Below are 17,401 nucleotides of genomic sequence, written 5' to 3'. Positions count from 1 at the left end.
GCTTTTCCCTAATTATCCTCTCTTTCCATTTCGTTCGTAATATTGTATTTTGCGCTCTCTTTCAATCCCTCACTCACTCACCATCTCGCGCTCTAAACCTCTCTCTCTCACACTCATTCACAGCTCCCCATTTGTGACTGATAGACATTCGTTTTTGTCGAATGTCTTATCTATCGAATGTCCGCCTATCTCTATATAGTAAATTCACGGCTGACCTGATAAATTAGGGAGTATAGAAGGAGTTTGATGGAGGTCAGGAATAAGCATGGATGGTTCTATGTGTGTGTGTGTGTGTGTGTGTGTGTGTGTGTGTGTGTGTGTGTGTGTGTGTGTGTGTGTGTGTGTGTGTGTGTGTGTGTGTGTGTGTGTGTGTGTTTGAGAAGGGAGGCTGTCAGAATGATTAAGCCGATCTCATTTGTGCTTCAGCGAGGGGTCCACTTCCTCCTCACACTGCCCTGGATAAAGAGAGGCTGTTGCAGTAGTAGTAGTAGTAGTAGTAGTAGTAGTAGTAGTAGTAGTAGTAGTAGCATTACAGCTACTGGAATTGTTTGAACTCAAGTCTTTAGGGACTAACTCAAATTCAACACAATGGCGTGACAGCATGCTCCAAAGAATAAAATACAGCTAACTTACAATATGATCGATTTACCTCGAGCGTTTTAAAGGAGTACTGCAGTCCAAATCCATAATATTGGAGAGTTGTCTCCCCTCCTCCCCGACCTCGAAGCACACGCGGGTTGCCAGGTTGAAGACACGAGACGAACTAGAGCGCAAGACGAGATGAGCGCAACATTATATTTGGAGACGAGAGCAATTATTATATTTGTTTATTACGTTTTGCAAGTTATACACCAGCTCACATGGCATCCTCTTGAAGTCGATCTGGGCTCTAAGATGTCTCCCTTTCAAGAAAATACTGACTGTTGACTGTCAGAGAGGCCATTGTTTCGATTCAGCATGATCACTTAATCTCATCAGTGTATAATTTATTACAGACAATTTGTTACATATTTTATCTTTAAACCAACATCTCTGAGGGAGTTTCTGAATGCAAACAAACAGTAGACCTACATTAGACCTAGGACCAATGGATTGATTAATCAATTTGTTGATTGAGTGATTGATTGATTGCTTGTTTGATTGATTGATTGTTCAATTGAATAAATGTTGATGAACTTTCCATTACAATAATCACTTCACAAAATATATATCAATGAATATTAAGCTATAATAAACACATAGAAAAAAGGCCTGGTTAATGTTATGCCATAGTATAAGCGGTCGTGTTTTGTTTTATAATGGCTTGTTGATGATTAAAATTGCTCTGTTTATTTTGAAAAAAAAATCAGTGAGCCAAAGATGAACGAGAAATAATAAATATAAACAAATTAAGTTAATGCATAATAAAGATTAAATTTTCTTCTAAATACGAGCCTACTAACCGCTTAATATGGTAACAGGCTTCTTGCGATTTGCTCCCCAAATCACTCCCATCCCCGGGGTTCCTCCCACTTCCCTCCCTCATGAACACAGCCACGCTTTCAACCCTGCTTCTTTCTGTATTCAAAATCACTCAAATCTGGACCGGATTTAGCTCTTAGGCTACTGTGTACAAGAAACGCCGTTTCGTTTATGATTTTTACGATTAATTAACCGGGGGTTGTATTCAGGAGCCTTCCCAAAACGCGCTGTGGACCCAACTATCTAACTTCTTCTACCCAAAAGTTTTCTCAAAGGAATTTGGTTCATGTTTCAGCCGCGCAAAGACTGGACGGAAACATATAATTTCACGTCGTCTGCCATGGAGCTACATTTTACTCATAAGTAAAGCGTTTTTTGTTTGGCATCAGTGGTGATTGTCGGCAGCCACTGGAAAGGATTAACAGAGAATGGAGCGCTCCCGTTAACTTGATCGCTTTGGCAGAGCTCTGTGCCAGAACGGACTCCTGTTGTGCTCCTACTGTGCAGTTGGGTGTGTGCTGGACATCCCGCCAGGGAAGCTATGGGCTGCGGGTTAAGAAAACTAGAGGACCCGGAGGACAGCAGCCCCGGAAAGATCTACTCCACTCTGAAGAGACCGCAAGTCGAGACCAAAACAGACACCGTGTTCGAGTATGTGCTTCTCGACTTCAGTCTGGAAGGTATACCATGATCATATTTCTTAAAATGTTATTTTTGCATTGTCTAGTTGGACTTCTGAGACGTGAACAAGGTAAACGAACTCTGCCCTTTAAATCTATATTATTCAGTGTATGAAAATACATTGTTTTGTTCTTCAATCACTTTTCCCAAATGCGACTGACTGCAGGTGCATACTATATATCCTAGCAACAGTGCAGTTCATTCAGCCGATCTGGAAATAGGTCAGACTAGGGGTTTTATCCTCCCTACGCGACCAGCCCATCTTCTGTGGTCGCACACGCACGAACTCACATGCACACGGGGACATGCTACACTACATCCCATGGGAAATGTGCACGTCGAAATCTCTGCTACCCTATGCTCCACCACACATGCTGTTGAAAATTGAATTAAATCAGCAAATGCATGATATCCTCAAGATGTTGTTGTGGCTAATCCGCTCATCTGTTGCTGGTTTTCACTGACCTATTTGGAAGCAACCGGCCGTTAGCTTGTTGAGTGGGGAGCTTCCCCCATGTAAACAGCAGGCCTCTGCTCATTCATGAGATTAAATATCTTCAAATTAATATTTGTCCTCTAGAGCTAACAAGTGAGAATCACAAACAATTCAAACAGGCCGTTGTATATTTTATATTAAAAGTTTACTTATTTGTGTAGGGGCTTTCAAGATCAGTCTGGGGGCCTGATTGTGAGTCATTCTGGTCCCTTCCCCTCATCTCTGTACTGTGGTTTAAGGAAGTTCCAGAAGCAGACTGCATACATTTTAAGATTTGCACCTGTGTCAGACTGGAGGTTTGAGGATGAATCATCATAGAGTCTGCAGCCAAACATAACCACAGCCATGCCAGCCTCTCTCTTCTTATAAGCACTGTGGTCTGGTGTTGGTCCGGTCCTGTGTCTCAACTTGTCCACAGAAACCTTTGCTTCTATTTCGTGTTGGGTGCTCAGATTTACTGTTGCGTTCTTTAGTTGTACACTTTGATGTGTCACGGCTCGGAAAACGTATGTGAGATCTCAGTGACTGATTTCAACCGATATGTTCGTATTGCAAAACGATGTGTGAGATTGTGCCATAGGCTGCTCTGAATCCCCAGAACTTGGTTCAACTTGTGGACGACTTGGTGTACAGCCGGAAGTAACATCAAGCTTCAAGCCCGGTTGGTGCTGGACCATTATTTAACAAACATGGGTCAGTCGCATGCATTCCTGAGGAGCACCTGGGTGGCAGATGCTGCAACACAACCAAACAAGTGTGTTGTGATGCTGTTATGCAAGGTTACCCCCCTGAAAGTAGAGCGGCACCCCACTGGGCCTGGCAGTGCTGTTTAGTTGGGTTCTATTTAGAATTTGCAATTTTTTGGGGGCATTTGGCTTTATTTTTTCCTTTTTTTCTGATTGAATGGTCTTAGCCTCAATCATCCACTCGTTCAGATTGCGTGTTCATGCAAATGTAGTCCTTTCTACATTGACGCTTGGATCCAATGCAACTTACCCATTTTAAGCATGCAGGCAAGATTTGAGAAGATACACAATTTATACAAATCTACAAATGTCTACAGGCTTAGTAGTGGTAATGCAGAATACATAAAAGCGACTGCTGATTAACTAAATGTAAAACTCTTAGCTTGTCTCTCAGTTTGCTCACCAACACTTACACTTCATTTTTACACTTCTACTTCACACAGTCTGTCAGCATCGGCCCTTTAAGACTCCCCGTTTGGTTGCCACTGTCACATGATGAGAGACTGTGTTTATTATATACCTATTAAAACTCACCAAACACACAGGAATGTCAGGAGGACATCTGTTTATATAAACTTCTTCACGGCATTCCAGTGGGATGGATTCCAGTGGGATGGATTCCTCTGAGACCTTTACCACTCTGCCAGATAGGGATAACACTCAAGGGAGTATTAAATATGACCATTTTACAACATGGTAGAATGCAAGTTCTAAAACCTTTCTAAAGTGATGGACTCGGCTGCCCTGAGACTTGTGGAAATAGTCTAAATTTGGAAACGAGACTGAGAAGGAGAAATGAAAGTGGCCTATTTTAACCAGTCGGCAAACAGTGTCTTATTGTTCAATGCTTCAACACAATTACCAACACAAAGGGACTTTAAGACCCGATGGCTCCCTTAGTTCTCCTCGGGTTATTCAGGATCATTAACTGGCACTGTGGGCAATCATGCAGCTGCACAGCATTAAAACACCACTGGTGGCTCCCCGGGCCTTCAGATCCCTACTATTGAGACCCAGGGGACCGCAGTTATGGAAGTCTAGACAACCCCCGTAGAAAATAAACTTGTCAAACACACACTTCCCTACCATGTTGGAGTGGAATGATGGAGGGCAAGCTCTCACTCACACAAACGCACTGAATCCACCCACCCCCCACAACGCCCAACTTGGCCTGCTGTGCCTTGTCGCGTGTAGTACCTGGTTCAGTGGGGCCTCCTTCACTGGCCCGTGGCTGGTCCAGGCCCTCGTAGCAGAGCATGGAGGGCTGGGAGCAGGGGGCATTGGAGCAGGCGGCACATCAAAGAACCTAATGGCTGAGACTTCCACCTGGGGTGGAAGTCGCCGGGTCCAAGGCCCATATCACAAGGTGTCTTTGAGTGAGAACGCTAGCTTCCTGTGGACAGGCTTCTTGCTTTCAGTGATATTGATTGATTGGTTTAAGCCGTTACAAGAGGGCTCTAAAACTCTGTAAACAAGGAAAAGTTTGATCACCTCAAGAGATATCTTTTAAGTTAATCAGCCACAACGGGGCAAACTTGTGAGGTATCCATTGGTTTGGATATAATTTGTGTATTGGACTAATGGGCATGAACCTAGACAAACGGCCTTAACCCACCAGACAGGGTGGCGGTTGGAAGCGAGCCTGTAATTCAGCCCCTCGGTGTACAAGTGGCATGGCTGGACTCACTGAACTCGCTGAGGAGATGGAGGGTAAATGAAGCATTGAAACGGGGGCAAAGCACTGGGTGAATGAAACAAGAGTCCGGGACTGTACGTGTGGGGTGAGAGGGGTTTATAAGAAGTGATGTGTGCTCATTAACCGTTGGGGAGTGAGGATCGGGAATGGACAAATTTCAGATCAAATTCAGGCCAACATTTGAAGACGAAAACAATGTGTCTACCACTGACGCCTTATCATCTAAACCCCCCTGCCTTGGTGCGGTATATTTCTCTATTCCCCCATAATCTGTATTAATTTCAATCACACACAATCACGCCATCTGCCATAGTCTCTGTCTAATCTGAGAATCTATTGGATTTAAGTGATTTAAAAACAAATTCATTTTGAAGGATTATATTTGTAGGGCACCTTGGTATGATGTTACCACACAGTGGTAAAGAAATATCCCACACAGTGTCTCACTCTCTCTCACGCCAGACCATATCACCTCATCTCACACCTCTGTGTTAAAGGCCTCTGTCTGCTGTATTTCCATTATTTTCCCTGGACTTTCCTGGTCTCTTTCTCCCTTTCAGATCCTGCCTCATTCATTTCTTCACTAGTGGTGTCACTGTCACTCATTCCCCCGTTGCCAAGCAGCCTTCTCTTTTTTCACACTTCCACAAGCACTCTCTTTCACACATGGGCTTTCTGGCTCATAAAGTCTATCTTGTAAAGCACCACTATTCTCCCTTCCTTCTCCCTCCGTCTCTCTGTCTCTCTGTCTCTCTCTCTGGATTCTTATTTGTCGTAGCTTAGTTTGTCTCTCTATCCTCTTAGTATTTTCTTTGAGAAAATGAAAGACTTTCCCTTTAGTACAGTCTTTCACTGGCACTGCCATGACCCTTGTCCTCAACCCCCTCCCTCTCCTTCTTCACCACCCTCACCCCTCTTCCTCTCCTCCTCCACCCCCCCCACCCCTTTCCCTCTCCTCCAACACCGCCCTTACCCCTCTCCCTCTCCTCCATCACCACCACTGACTGTGAACACCACCTCAGTCTCCGTTATTCTGTCTTCCTCCCCCCACCGTCCCCAGTCTTTCAGCCACATATAGCCATCACACAGAGGCCTCAGTGTGACCGATAGTAGGGGGGAATATCCCTTCACAAAAGCCTCGATCAGAGGTGTGCAGTATGTGTCTTAAAAGCCGCAACGATATTGTTCTCTTGGGGGGCCACAGACAGACAGACAGACAGACAGACAGACAGACAGACAGACAGACAGACAGACAGACAGACAGACAGACAGACAGACAGACAGACAGACAGACAGACAGACAGACAGACAGACAGACAGACAGACAGACAGACAGACAGACAGACAGACAGACAGACAGACAGACAGCTCTGATAGACTGCATTACAACTTCTTTATTACATTGACGTTCTAAACATCCAAAGTTGTCAAAGAAAATTAAATAACCAAGCGCACACTAAATTGACACGCGGCCAATTGGATCATAAAAATCAGAAAAGCGAGTGCTGGTGAATAAAGTTAACTTTAGTGAATGCATTAGCAAGCTTTGAGTTGAGCGTCAGGGACGGGCAAGTATCTTGTTTGTGTGTTTAGTTCACCTTGTTCAGTAGCTCTGTTGAAATATTATTGTTTTCATTGGATTCTCTTTTTGTGATCAGACTACAGTCCTCCATTTGAGCCAGTGAGATGGTACTGCTCTCATCTGTGTACCGTCTCAGCTGTGTTTAGGAAAATGTGGGGTGGCATAGAGCCCCCCCCACCCCATCCATCCCTCTCTCCTCCCTCACTCACCCGCCTTTTCTCCTCTTTTTTTTCAAATGTTTTGTTTTCGTGTGCGTTTCCTTTTTTTAGGCTGGGAATGTGCTAAGTATGTTTTATGACCTTAGTCCCCACCGCACCCCACCGAAAATCCCCCCCTTCCCCCCCACCCCACCCGTCACCCTTGTTTCTCACAGGCAGAAATGTGGCAGTGATCCAGCTCCTCTGTGAATAGCCGCTCTTTGTGGTCACAGGAAACGCGGTGTTGCTCACAGAGATTCCTGGCCAGCGCCTTGAGAATGAGCAGCAAACACCACCAACAGGGCTCTTACTCTACTGGGCTTCTCGGATCGTGTCTGAATATTTATTAAGATGCATGAAAACGCCTGCTTGTGTTTGTATCACAATATCCTGTTGACACACAATCTCATCGGTAATCTGACCGACGCAAAAAATGAACATATCAGTTTATAAATCTGTGTTACCGCTCACAAGGAGAACATGTAGAAGCCTATCTGGGCTCGTTTCACAACCACGCCTTCATCTGAGCGCACAACATCACAGCCAAACCACATCACACGAGGCTAGACAAACTGGCCTAAAAATACTGTGTGTGAGTTTTTATATGCAATCTTTATATAACATGTGGTACAGGGTTTTCTTGCCTCGCATGCTTTCATGTCTTAATGGTTGTGTCATGGAGAATCACACATCCGGTCTGTGCGCTGGATGGCGGCATCACTAACCCGCTAACCCAACCCAGCGAAATCACATCGTCTAGTGTTGACTTTGACGACGCAGTCACGCGTGTGCAGGAGGTGCTGATGGCTGATGGTAACGCCTGACTCGCTGCTAAAGATATAACTGGGTTTGAACACGCAGGGGTGGGGCGACTCGGGGAGTGTGGTGGGAATACTGCAGGGAACCAAGTTATCCACTGAATGATGCCTGAGACGTTTGTGCACAAATACAGTAACCTCAATTAAACGTGTTGTTTGTCCTTGGAATTGACTTCCAATATGTTTCAGACTAACTTGCTGCTACACCCGTTTGCACTGAGTTGAGTGTAATTGTATATTCAAGGCAATGTAAGAGTTGAAACGTAACACACAAGAATTATTGTTGTTTATTTTTTCACTATTTATATAGACACGAACACATGCAGGAAGGAGATGATAAGTACGAAAACAGGAAGTAATAATATGCAGTGAGGCCAAAGTCTTGGCTGAGTAAATCCAGCTGCAGCTCCTAACGGTAACCTTACTGCCTCATTAAGGACCGAAAGAGAACAAGCAAGTCTACTAGTTTGGTGAATTTTTTCCGGCACATGAGTCAAGGACATAAATAATGTTACGAGCCGCACCTGTGACTGCTGTGCCGTGTCAACCTCTCTGCACAGTCCACATAGGTGCTAATAATGACGTGTTAATTAGTGTAATTCTAGCTCAGTTGAAAGTAGCGCTTTACCACTTGGCATGTTAAAGGGTAAAGGTAACCTCCGCCTGATTTAGCAGGAGAACTCCCAGCTTGGAGTTACCGAAAAAGAGAATGTCCCTCAGTTCAATTCAATTGTACACATTTTTGCCCAAAATAACAGATTGTTCACCAACACTTTGTGAGCCTGAAATAGAATGGGTTTCAACTGAAAGAAAACTTCTTTGGGTTTCCCTCCCCTTTAGATATCATGTAGTTGTAGAGAGATGGAAGGATGAAAGACAGTAATGCATCAGTAGAGGGCCAATACCTGCGTTGTTTTTCCTTTTCAATTGTTACAGTGTGTTGTCTGTCGCACTACACTGCTTTGTTAAGAGGGACAAAATATGACAATTGGTACACATGAAATATTTTTTCAATGCTAAGTTCTAAAGAATTTAAATACTAATTAGATAACAAATTTATATACAAGAACATAAGTTGATTGCCTTACCAAATTACTCTGTATTTATATGCAAAATGTTGTGGATCGTGGAGCTAGTTTATCTGCCTAGTCCCTGATAATGGAAGTTGAGGGGTACTAGAGGGGGGCCTCTAGGATGTGGTCTCATGATGTCATCGTGTTGATGTGCAGCTCTTGTTCAGTCTGAGGCTGAATGAATGGAATGCGTCCATAATTGGCATTCCTCACTAACAAAAACGTGTGTGTGTGTGTGCGTGTGTCTGTGTGTGTGATCATTAGATAAAACATTCATCTGTCTCCTTACTGATTAACTTCACCCAGTCCAACGTCCCCATTTGGCCTTAAACAAGCTATGCCAATTATTTGATATGCATCTCAACAGATAATATCTGTATTTATACTGTAGATTAGGTATTCAACCAACATACCACAGCGTGTTTGAATACTTGATTCTGATTGGTCAATGACGTTCCAATGGTGTGCATTATTTTTCAATAACGGCAAACCTCTGCCTTTTAACTGCTCCAAACCAATGTGCTACAAATCCAACATTTAAAGCAACAGTCAAACACGACTACACAACAGATGTTTCCTTGACAACATAAAAATAACACGCTCAAAGCACCGTAAAGGAATATTCAATTCAGTTGATGTGGCGATAACACCCTGTTGTGGTTCATTCTTTCCATATAGTCTATGATTAATAAGATGTAATTCTAAAAATATATTTATTTTTGTTCAGACTTGATTGCCCCACACTGATCTCCAGTCAATGTATATCCTCATCAACCCCTGCTGCTGTCCCTGCCTCCCTCTACCCAGGCAGCCGCCCCACAGTGCAGTATGTGTCCTCTCTGTGCGAGCTGCCCCAGGCTCTGCAACCCTACTACACCCAGGGCTACGTCCTGACCACCCTGCACCCCATCATCCTCTCCGTGGGACGCAGCCGCTCCCTCCCTTTCAGCCTGCTGTACCGCGCCATCCTGGCACGGCCCAAACCCAGGTTGGTGTGACTATGGCGTCCCTACAGACCCCTATGGCGCCCTAGCCCCAGCAACAACTGGTCACTAGCAAACGTGCAGGCAGATAGACACACACACACACACACACACACACACACTACTGCTCACCTAGGCATACACTCCATCTTTCTGGTAAGTAGATGAAAGATGGATGAAGACTGCTTTATATTTAATGTGGACAACCAGTGGGTGGTCATTGTGGCGTTAGGGGAACCCCTCTCACAGTGTTTTTGCTCAGCCTGGTTGCTGTGCCAGCAGGCCATAACCAAGGATTGCCATTGGCTAGAAATGTACCCTGACAACAGTCAGAGGCCTGTCGGCGTCCAACGAAGACGAATGTCATATTCATGAGAGCCAAGATTTGGAAGTCTCTGTCTGTAACACTTAAAAAAAAAAAAAAGTGGAGCTCCATATGAGTGGACATTTAAACCCCTCTTAGGTATTCTGTGCTGAGGATGCATTTTTAGACATTTCTTATTACACTTCCTTACACAAACGCTGCAAAACATACCACGCCTTGAACAACCAAGCATTTAGGCAGAAGGTAAAAAAAAAAGTTGAGACCTACTAAACAATTTAGGCCCAGGGTTCAATGGTTTTCAAGTGTCAACTGTTCTCCTGCTTAAATGCTGGGGAGGAAGCTGGCAGACGCCTCCTGCTGGGCCTGTAAATGATTGATGTCTTCACTGTCTGCAACGCAACGATTACAACTGAACTATGAACCAGTCACAGCGCGAGAGGCTTTTTAGAATCACGCAATTCAAATTAAATCAGCCCCTTTTAATGATCAATCCAAGTGATTAACTATGTAAATGTCATTCGTCATTGCTCATCAGTTTTGCTAATTGAAGTGTTCGTGTGTGTGTGTGTGTGTGTGTGTGTGTGTGTGTGTGTGTCTCAGTTTGCAGCCGATGTCTTTGTGTCACAGTGTGCCCATGCTGAGGGTGGAGGAATGGCCACTACCGGGAGATTCTCTGACCGGTGACACCGTCCGAGCCCTCATCGACAGAGTCAGTACCACACACACACACACACACACACACACACACACACACACACACACACACACACACACACACACACACACACACACACACACACACACACACACACACACACACACACACACACACACACACACACACACACACAGTTTTGAAATGAATTCAGAACTTATTTAAACCAAGTGAAATCAAATGTCAGCTCTGCTTCATATGAACTTAACCTTTTCTAGACAGAGAAAAATATTCAACCATTGCCATTTGAGGAGGATAATGATTGTAAAAGCGTGGTGCGTGTGCTTCCCCGGTGGCAGGTGAACAGCAGCTCCCGGGGGGGCGTTCGGTTCGTGTGCTCGGTGCTCCAGCAGATGAGCGGGGTGGGCGCCGGCAGGGTGGGCAGTCCCAAGCGCAGCTGTCGATCACCGCCGCACACCCCGCCCAGCACCCCGCCCGGCGACCGGGAGGCGGAGGAGAACAGCTACAGCCCCGGTGAGGGGTTCAGTCCCCCTCTCCCCTCCCCTCCACTCCTCCTCTCCTCTCCAATCCACTCCTCCTCTCCCCTCCCCTCCACTCCTCCCCTCCCCTCCTCCTCTCCTCTCCAATCCACTCCTCCTCTCCCCTACCCTCCACTCCTCCTCTCCTCTCCAATCCACTCCTCTCCTCTCATCTCCCCTCCTCCTCTCCCTTCCCCTCCACTCCTCCTCTCCCCTCCCCTCCACTCCTCCTCTCCTCTCCAATCCACTCCTCCTCTCCCCTACCCTCCACTCCTCCTCTCCTCTCCAATCCACTCCTCCTCTCTTCTCCCATCCACTCCTCCTCTCTTCTCCCCTCCACTCCTCCTCTCCTCTCCCCTCCACTCCTCCTCTCCCCTCCTCCTCTCCCCTCCTCCTCTCCCCTCCCCTCCACTCCTCCTCTCCCCTCCCCTCCACTCCACTCCTCCTCTCCCCTCCCCTCCACTCCACTCCTCCTCTCCTCTCCCCTCCACTCCTCCTCTCCTCTCCAATCCACTCCTCCTCTCTTCTCCAATCCACTCCTCCTCTCTTCTCCCCTCCACTCCTCCTCTCCTCTCCAATCCACTCCTCCTCTCTTCTCCCCTCCACTCCTCCTCTCCTCTCCCCTCCACTCCTCCTCTCCTCTCCAATCCACTCCTCTCTTCTCCCCTCCACTCCTCCTCTCCTCTCCCCTCCACTCCTCCTCTCCTCTCCAATCCACTCCTTTCTTCTCCCCTCCACTCCTCCTCTCTTCTCCCCTCCACTCCTCCTCTCCTCTCCCCTCCACTCCTCCTCTCCTCTCCAATCCACTCCTCTCCTCTCCCCTCCACTCCTCCTTTCCTCTCCCCTCCACTCCTCCTCTCCTCTCCCCTCCACTCCTCCTCTCCCCCTCCTCTCCTCTCCTCTCCCCCTCCTCTCCACTCCTCCTCACGATCTCCTCAGCTTTGTTATGAACCAAACCTTCTACATTTTAAGCACCTTTTTAAACCTTGTGTCAAACCTTTTTAACCTGATGCTTTAGATGAATACACTGTACCGTACTCTTGAGGAGGCAGCTGATTTTATAGTCAATCAACACATAATGAGTTGGCACGAGAGTTCATTGCTTTTATCTTGTAAAACATGTTTATAGGTTTACAAATTGAATTGTATTGGTTTAAGAGCGTCAAACAAAGCTGTAATCTGATTGGATCAGGGAGGTCAGCGTCAACCAGGTCGAAGTGGAAAATGTCCGAGCTGTTTACTAATCCGAGCTTTTTGCTACGGCCAGGGTAGTGCTAGGTAGGGCTTCGGCACACAACTGTGCGGTTCATGTGATGTGAAAACAAATAATTATTTCTCCATCCCCTCTCTCCCTCCCCAGACCTGAGACTGTTGGTGTTTTTCCACTCTTGGGCGGCGGGCTGCGCTCCTCTGGACTCGCTGGCGTGTCAGTACCACCAGGGGGCACTGTCCATGCGGGTCTCCAGGAAGGGTCAAGTGGTTAGCGCTCTGGAGGCCGATTGGCTGGAGCTAACTGCCGCCTACTACCGCAAAGGCTGGTCATTGGTTGACTCATTCGTCTACTGGGATAAGCCCAAAGGTACTTACCTAGAAACCGTGTACCTCATTCAGGATTTAAGATGTTCAGTGTTTCCAGCACATGTTTAATGTTGTTGGTTTGCTAAAAGGGGCTGAGTCAGTCCCTAGTTTGCTCTTTGAGACTTGGTCACTCTGTGGAACGTAAAAAACATTTTCAATGCAGTTCAGATAAAACAGCTCATAGGTTGTCAACACCAGTAAGGAGGTCTCGCCAAATTTTGTCCCAAAACTGTTTTGTAGTCCATTCTGACCAAGTTCAGTCGCTCATGGCACCTACATGTACACATCCACAAATGCATGCATAGAAATTGCTTATCCACTTCCTGTTTTGGCTACGGGGCCCTTTTGACTATCTATTTATAGAACTCTCATTTGAACCTCGGCGACCTCATTTCCTCTTTCACTGCTGACTGGCAGACATCCATCTGCTACTAGAGCATCCTCAATCATCCACAAGATGTGTATGGATGTTGTACAAGTCTTGTTGTTACGCAACCCTGCTAGTGTCTACTCTGAAGGCAGAACCCATCCATATCGGTTCCTACACATACATACAAACCAAAGTCTGTCGCAAATTGGAACTATACACTCACACAAATGCACCGAAAGACAGACATGCACACACACACACACACACACACACACATTTGCACACACAGACGCACGTGCACACAAATGACTTGGCCTAGTTCTCAGATCTAGTTCATGGCCATCCCAGTGACACACTTGAAGCGCAAGTCCCGCGTAGTTCTCTGTGCATGGATGATTCTACGATGCCTAAGTGTGTGTGTGTGTGTGTGTGTGTGTATGCGCGTGTGTGTGTGTGTGTGTGTGCGTGTATGTGTGTGTGTCAGGCGAGCCCGTCCCCAGGTCTATGGAGGGGTTGTTTGTCTATGAGGAAAGAAGCACCTGCCCCCCCGCCAATGACACCATCGTGGTGGAGCAGTGGACTGTGATAGAGGTCAGTATGGGAGCACGGGATTGGCTGTCTGCATGTGTTATATGATGGAGGTAGTGCTTCATGCTGCTGATCTGAGGTGGACCGTTAATGAAATGACAGGTTTGTGTTATGAATGGAACGCACAACCGGCCTGTAGTATCTGGTAGAACTGTGGTCATCGCAGTTATTTAATTGGGATGAATGGGGCCTGTTTGGCAAAGTTGCAATAGCAGAATATAAAACAAAACTATGGTGAACTATGTGTTATTCTACAATGCCTTCAGCTTTTAATAAGCCCAGATGAAAAACGGATTGTGTTCTCACATTTATTTTAGTCAAATGTTAATCTCTTCTTCTTGTTGCCTTCATTTATTATGTTATTTGCTAATTAATTGTTTATACAGCAATAAAATGTCTTCATTTTGTAATATAATAACAACAAAGCTCTTGTAGTCGGAGCAACAATGATAAGGAGGTCCCATTTCAACAGAAATTGGCTCTCGGGAAGCGGTGTTGAGAATAGAGAGAATGAATGTAGGTGTGGGGGAGTTGTAGTGAAACCTGCTGCAGTATGAGGAGAACTTGGACTTGGCCTAAAGTGTCTGTGTGTGTGTGTGTGTGTGTGTGTGTGTGTGTGTATGTGTGTGTGTGTTTGTGTGCTCAGGGGTCCCATGTGAAAACGGACTACGGGCCCCTCCTTCACACGCTGGCCGAGTTCGGGTGGCTGCTCACGTGTGTGCTTCCCACACCGATTATCCGACATGACAGGTAAACAGTTGTGTTGCGCATGCACACTAGCTCTCTTTCTCTTGCTCTTTCTAAATATCTGGATAAATAACCTCTGGTTGTTGGTCATATGTTCTTCATATGCCTTTTCCATGTATTTTTTGTGTGTCATTTGATCGTGTTTGTGATGTGTTTCTGGTTTTACTGCTATCAGGCCTCTCTTGCAAACGAGTTGCCTGACCTCTTCCTTAGTAGAGACTTCTTTAGTAAAAAAAAGTAAAATAATCAACAAATAAAAAAATATATATATATGCAAACTGACCTTTGCTCTGTCTCCTCTTCCAGCGATGGGAACCTGGCTACCAAGCAGGTGGTGTTCCTCCAGAGGCCAGTCAGAGGCCAGCCAGCCGGGCAGAAGAAGAGCCAGGTAAGCAGGGATGGCATTCTGTCCTCGACATGAGCTCATTGGGTCATTGTTATGGCCCCTGCTGGTGAGAGGCTGAAGTCCCAGTGCAAAAGTTACGTTACTGCCCTCTGTGGGACAATGTTTTAATAGCAATGTGGCAGGGGATAATCTTGGACATTAATTGAGTCATAATATATGGGTGAATAAATAGAAATACGATATAGTGAGGGAGAGGGCTGAAGGCTGAACATTTGCATAATCCAATTTGGTCACCGGGAAGCAGTGGGAACCACTCAGACATGTATGCTTTGCAGATCTTCTCTAAATTATAATTTGTTGTCTTTCAATATTGGACTGGATGGCGTATAATCTCCTTAAGATTGTTTGCTTGATGATAGATTACCTTGCTAAGAATTTCGTCACAAAGAGCAATCCTTTCAGATATGAATGCTCACTGCTGTATAACATGGATAGCCAATCGCCTGCGATGATCAAAGTGCTAGACATCAGGTCGAATGCCTACCGCACCCTGTTTATGATATTAATATCTGACCTTCTTAAACCACTCTCAACTCACTTTTCCTACCTGGGTTCCTCTCCGTCTCCAGGCCATGCCGGCGCGGGTCTCAGTCTCCAGCCCCTCCATCAGCCTGGGAGCGGAGAGCCCCCTCCCCCCCATGGAGCTGTCCCCCACCGCGGGGGGCATCGGGGGCTTCCCGGTGTTTGGCGGCGGGTACTCCAGTACCCTGTCCCACCTGGAGGAAGGTGGCTTCGAGCAGGAGGAGGGCAAGGCGGAGGTCACCTGCATGTAAAAGCAGCTGAAAAAACACTTCCTGTCCGGACGGGCGGAGCCCTCCTCCGCCTACGGACCGCTCTGTCCCCGGCTGAAAACCTAGGACTACGTACTGGAGTATAGGAGGAGCTGGAGGAATCGTTCAAGGGCAGAAATGGATTGGTTGTGAGAACGGATCATGTTGTTCCTCCCAGTAGCTCAACACCTCAATTGAATACTCATCAGAAAGACTCTATCAGCACAATGATAGACGATAGGCCTGTTAGGTGCTAGGAAAATATATTTGTTCCCCTTCAGTTTTAACCTCCTCCCCTTTAACAGAAACTGTAACATAGAGGGAAGTAAACTTGGCACTTTGTGTGTGTGTGTGTGTGTGTGTGTGTGTGTTTACTGAAGCCATAATTGTGTACATTGTATTACTTACATATAGACCTATGTTTAAACATTATGTTCAAACCATCGGTGGTTAGCAGATGGCTATGCAAGACCCTTTTCAACCTTCTCAGCCGTTCTCATTCACTTTAAGGTAAAAGCGTGTAAATGTTTGTTTATTTTGGGATGTTCACACAAAGATAGGTACTCCTCACAGGCCGGTCTTTGGGGAAAAACACATTCATGGCATGGCGGTGGTCACCGGGAGAGTCGCCACAGCATTACCTTTAACTGCAGTTACCAGAGCAGTTCTTGACCACATATCATCACTGTTTTCTTTGCTGTTTATTTAAACACGGTTTTATGTTTTTTTTTTCTATGGGGCTTCTACATCTCCTAACCAATCATTGAAGTCTGAAAACATTCAGACCTAACTATTTATCTTCTGATCTTACATTTCTGTAATGTCTGTTCCAACCTGAGATGGTGCAGAATCGCCATACTTGTTCAGGGTAGCCCTGATCATGTATAAATGGGTCCAGGGTGTTCAAAGCAAATAACACTTATCCATCTTTGTATGAGTTGTTACAAAGATATTTTGAAGGGGGAGCAGTAGTTGACTGGATTAGGTGTATTACTGAATTAGTGATGTGTCGTATTTGTTCGAACATACACTGAAATTCTCTGCTGTGCAACCGGTGTTGGGATATTTCGTTGGTGGCCGATGGGAGTCAGACCTTCATTGATATGTTTTGACACTGGTTCAGTGATGTACACAAAAATCTAGGATTATATCTCCAACGTGCTTATCGCTTTACTTGGACACTTCTGTAAATCGCTGCTCAATGTTTCACATTGCCATGTTGCTGGAAACACACTCCTCATTGGTCCACAGCTTCATTACTGAATCTGGTCTTTCAAAGAGTGTTGATTGAACTGCCCATCCTTTAATGCAAAGAAAGCAAATCAGACTCCTACGATAGGGCTTCATATTGTTGTGTGTATGTTGAAGGCCGGCATATTGTAAGAACGAATATGATGCAAGTATTTTGTTACTGGGTTGTCTTTTGCCCTATTTCTTTTTTATTATCAGTATCCGTCCTTTTCAGGAATTACCTGATTGCAGTATTATTATTCCCCATCTTTCTTTTTGGAAAGTTGCATGTCTTTATTTTTTCTAATTTTACTGCATTAAAAAAATGCTTTACCCCATGTTTTAGCAGTTCTCTCCCCAAGATACATTTTATAGATGAGAATGTGTGTCTTTATAATGTATAAATCTGAAGTTATTCTTCCAAAATATTTCCATGGATGGCCTGGAATTCATGATTCAA

General features: G+C 45.6%; 1 protein-coding gene across 1 annotated transcript; it reads left to right on the top strand.

The window, feature by feature from the left end:
- Positions 1 to 1,598: 1,598 nt before the first annotated feature.
- Positions 1,599 to 17,271, top strand: rftn2 (raftlin family member 2). The gene is made up of 9 exons (XM_079733535.1): positions 1,599 to 2,141; positions 9,558 to 9,738; positions 10,659 to 10,767; positions 11,073 to 11,247; positions 12,613 to 12,831; positions 13,685 to 13,791; positions 14,435 to 14,538; positions 14,842 to 14,923; positions 15,511 to 17,271. Exons 1-9 carry the CDS (start codon positions 2,003 to 2,005, stop codon positions 15,712 to 15,714), a joined length of 1,320 nt encoding a protein of 439 aa, XP_079589661.1. The 5' UTR covers positions 1,599 to 2,002; the 3' UTR covers positions 15,715 to 17,271.
- Positions 17,272 to 17,401: the final 130 nt, after the last annotated feature.

This window comes from Pollachius pollachius, assembly GCF_949987615.1.
Source record: "Pollachius pollachius genome assembly, chromosome: 3".
NCBI classification, from domain to species: domain Eukaryota; kingdom Metazoa; phylum Chordata; class Actinopteri; order Gadiformes; family Gadidae; genus Pollachius; species Pollachius pollachius.
This window is presented reverse-complemented; position numbering and strand designations above follow the sequence as displayed.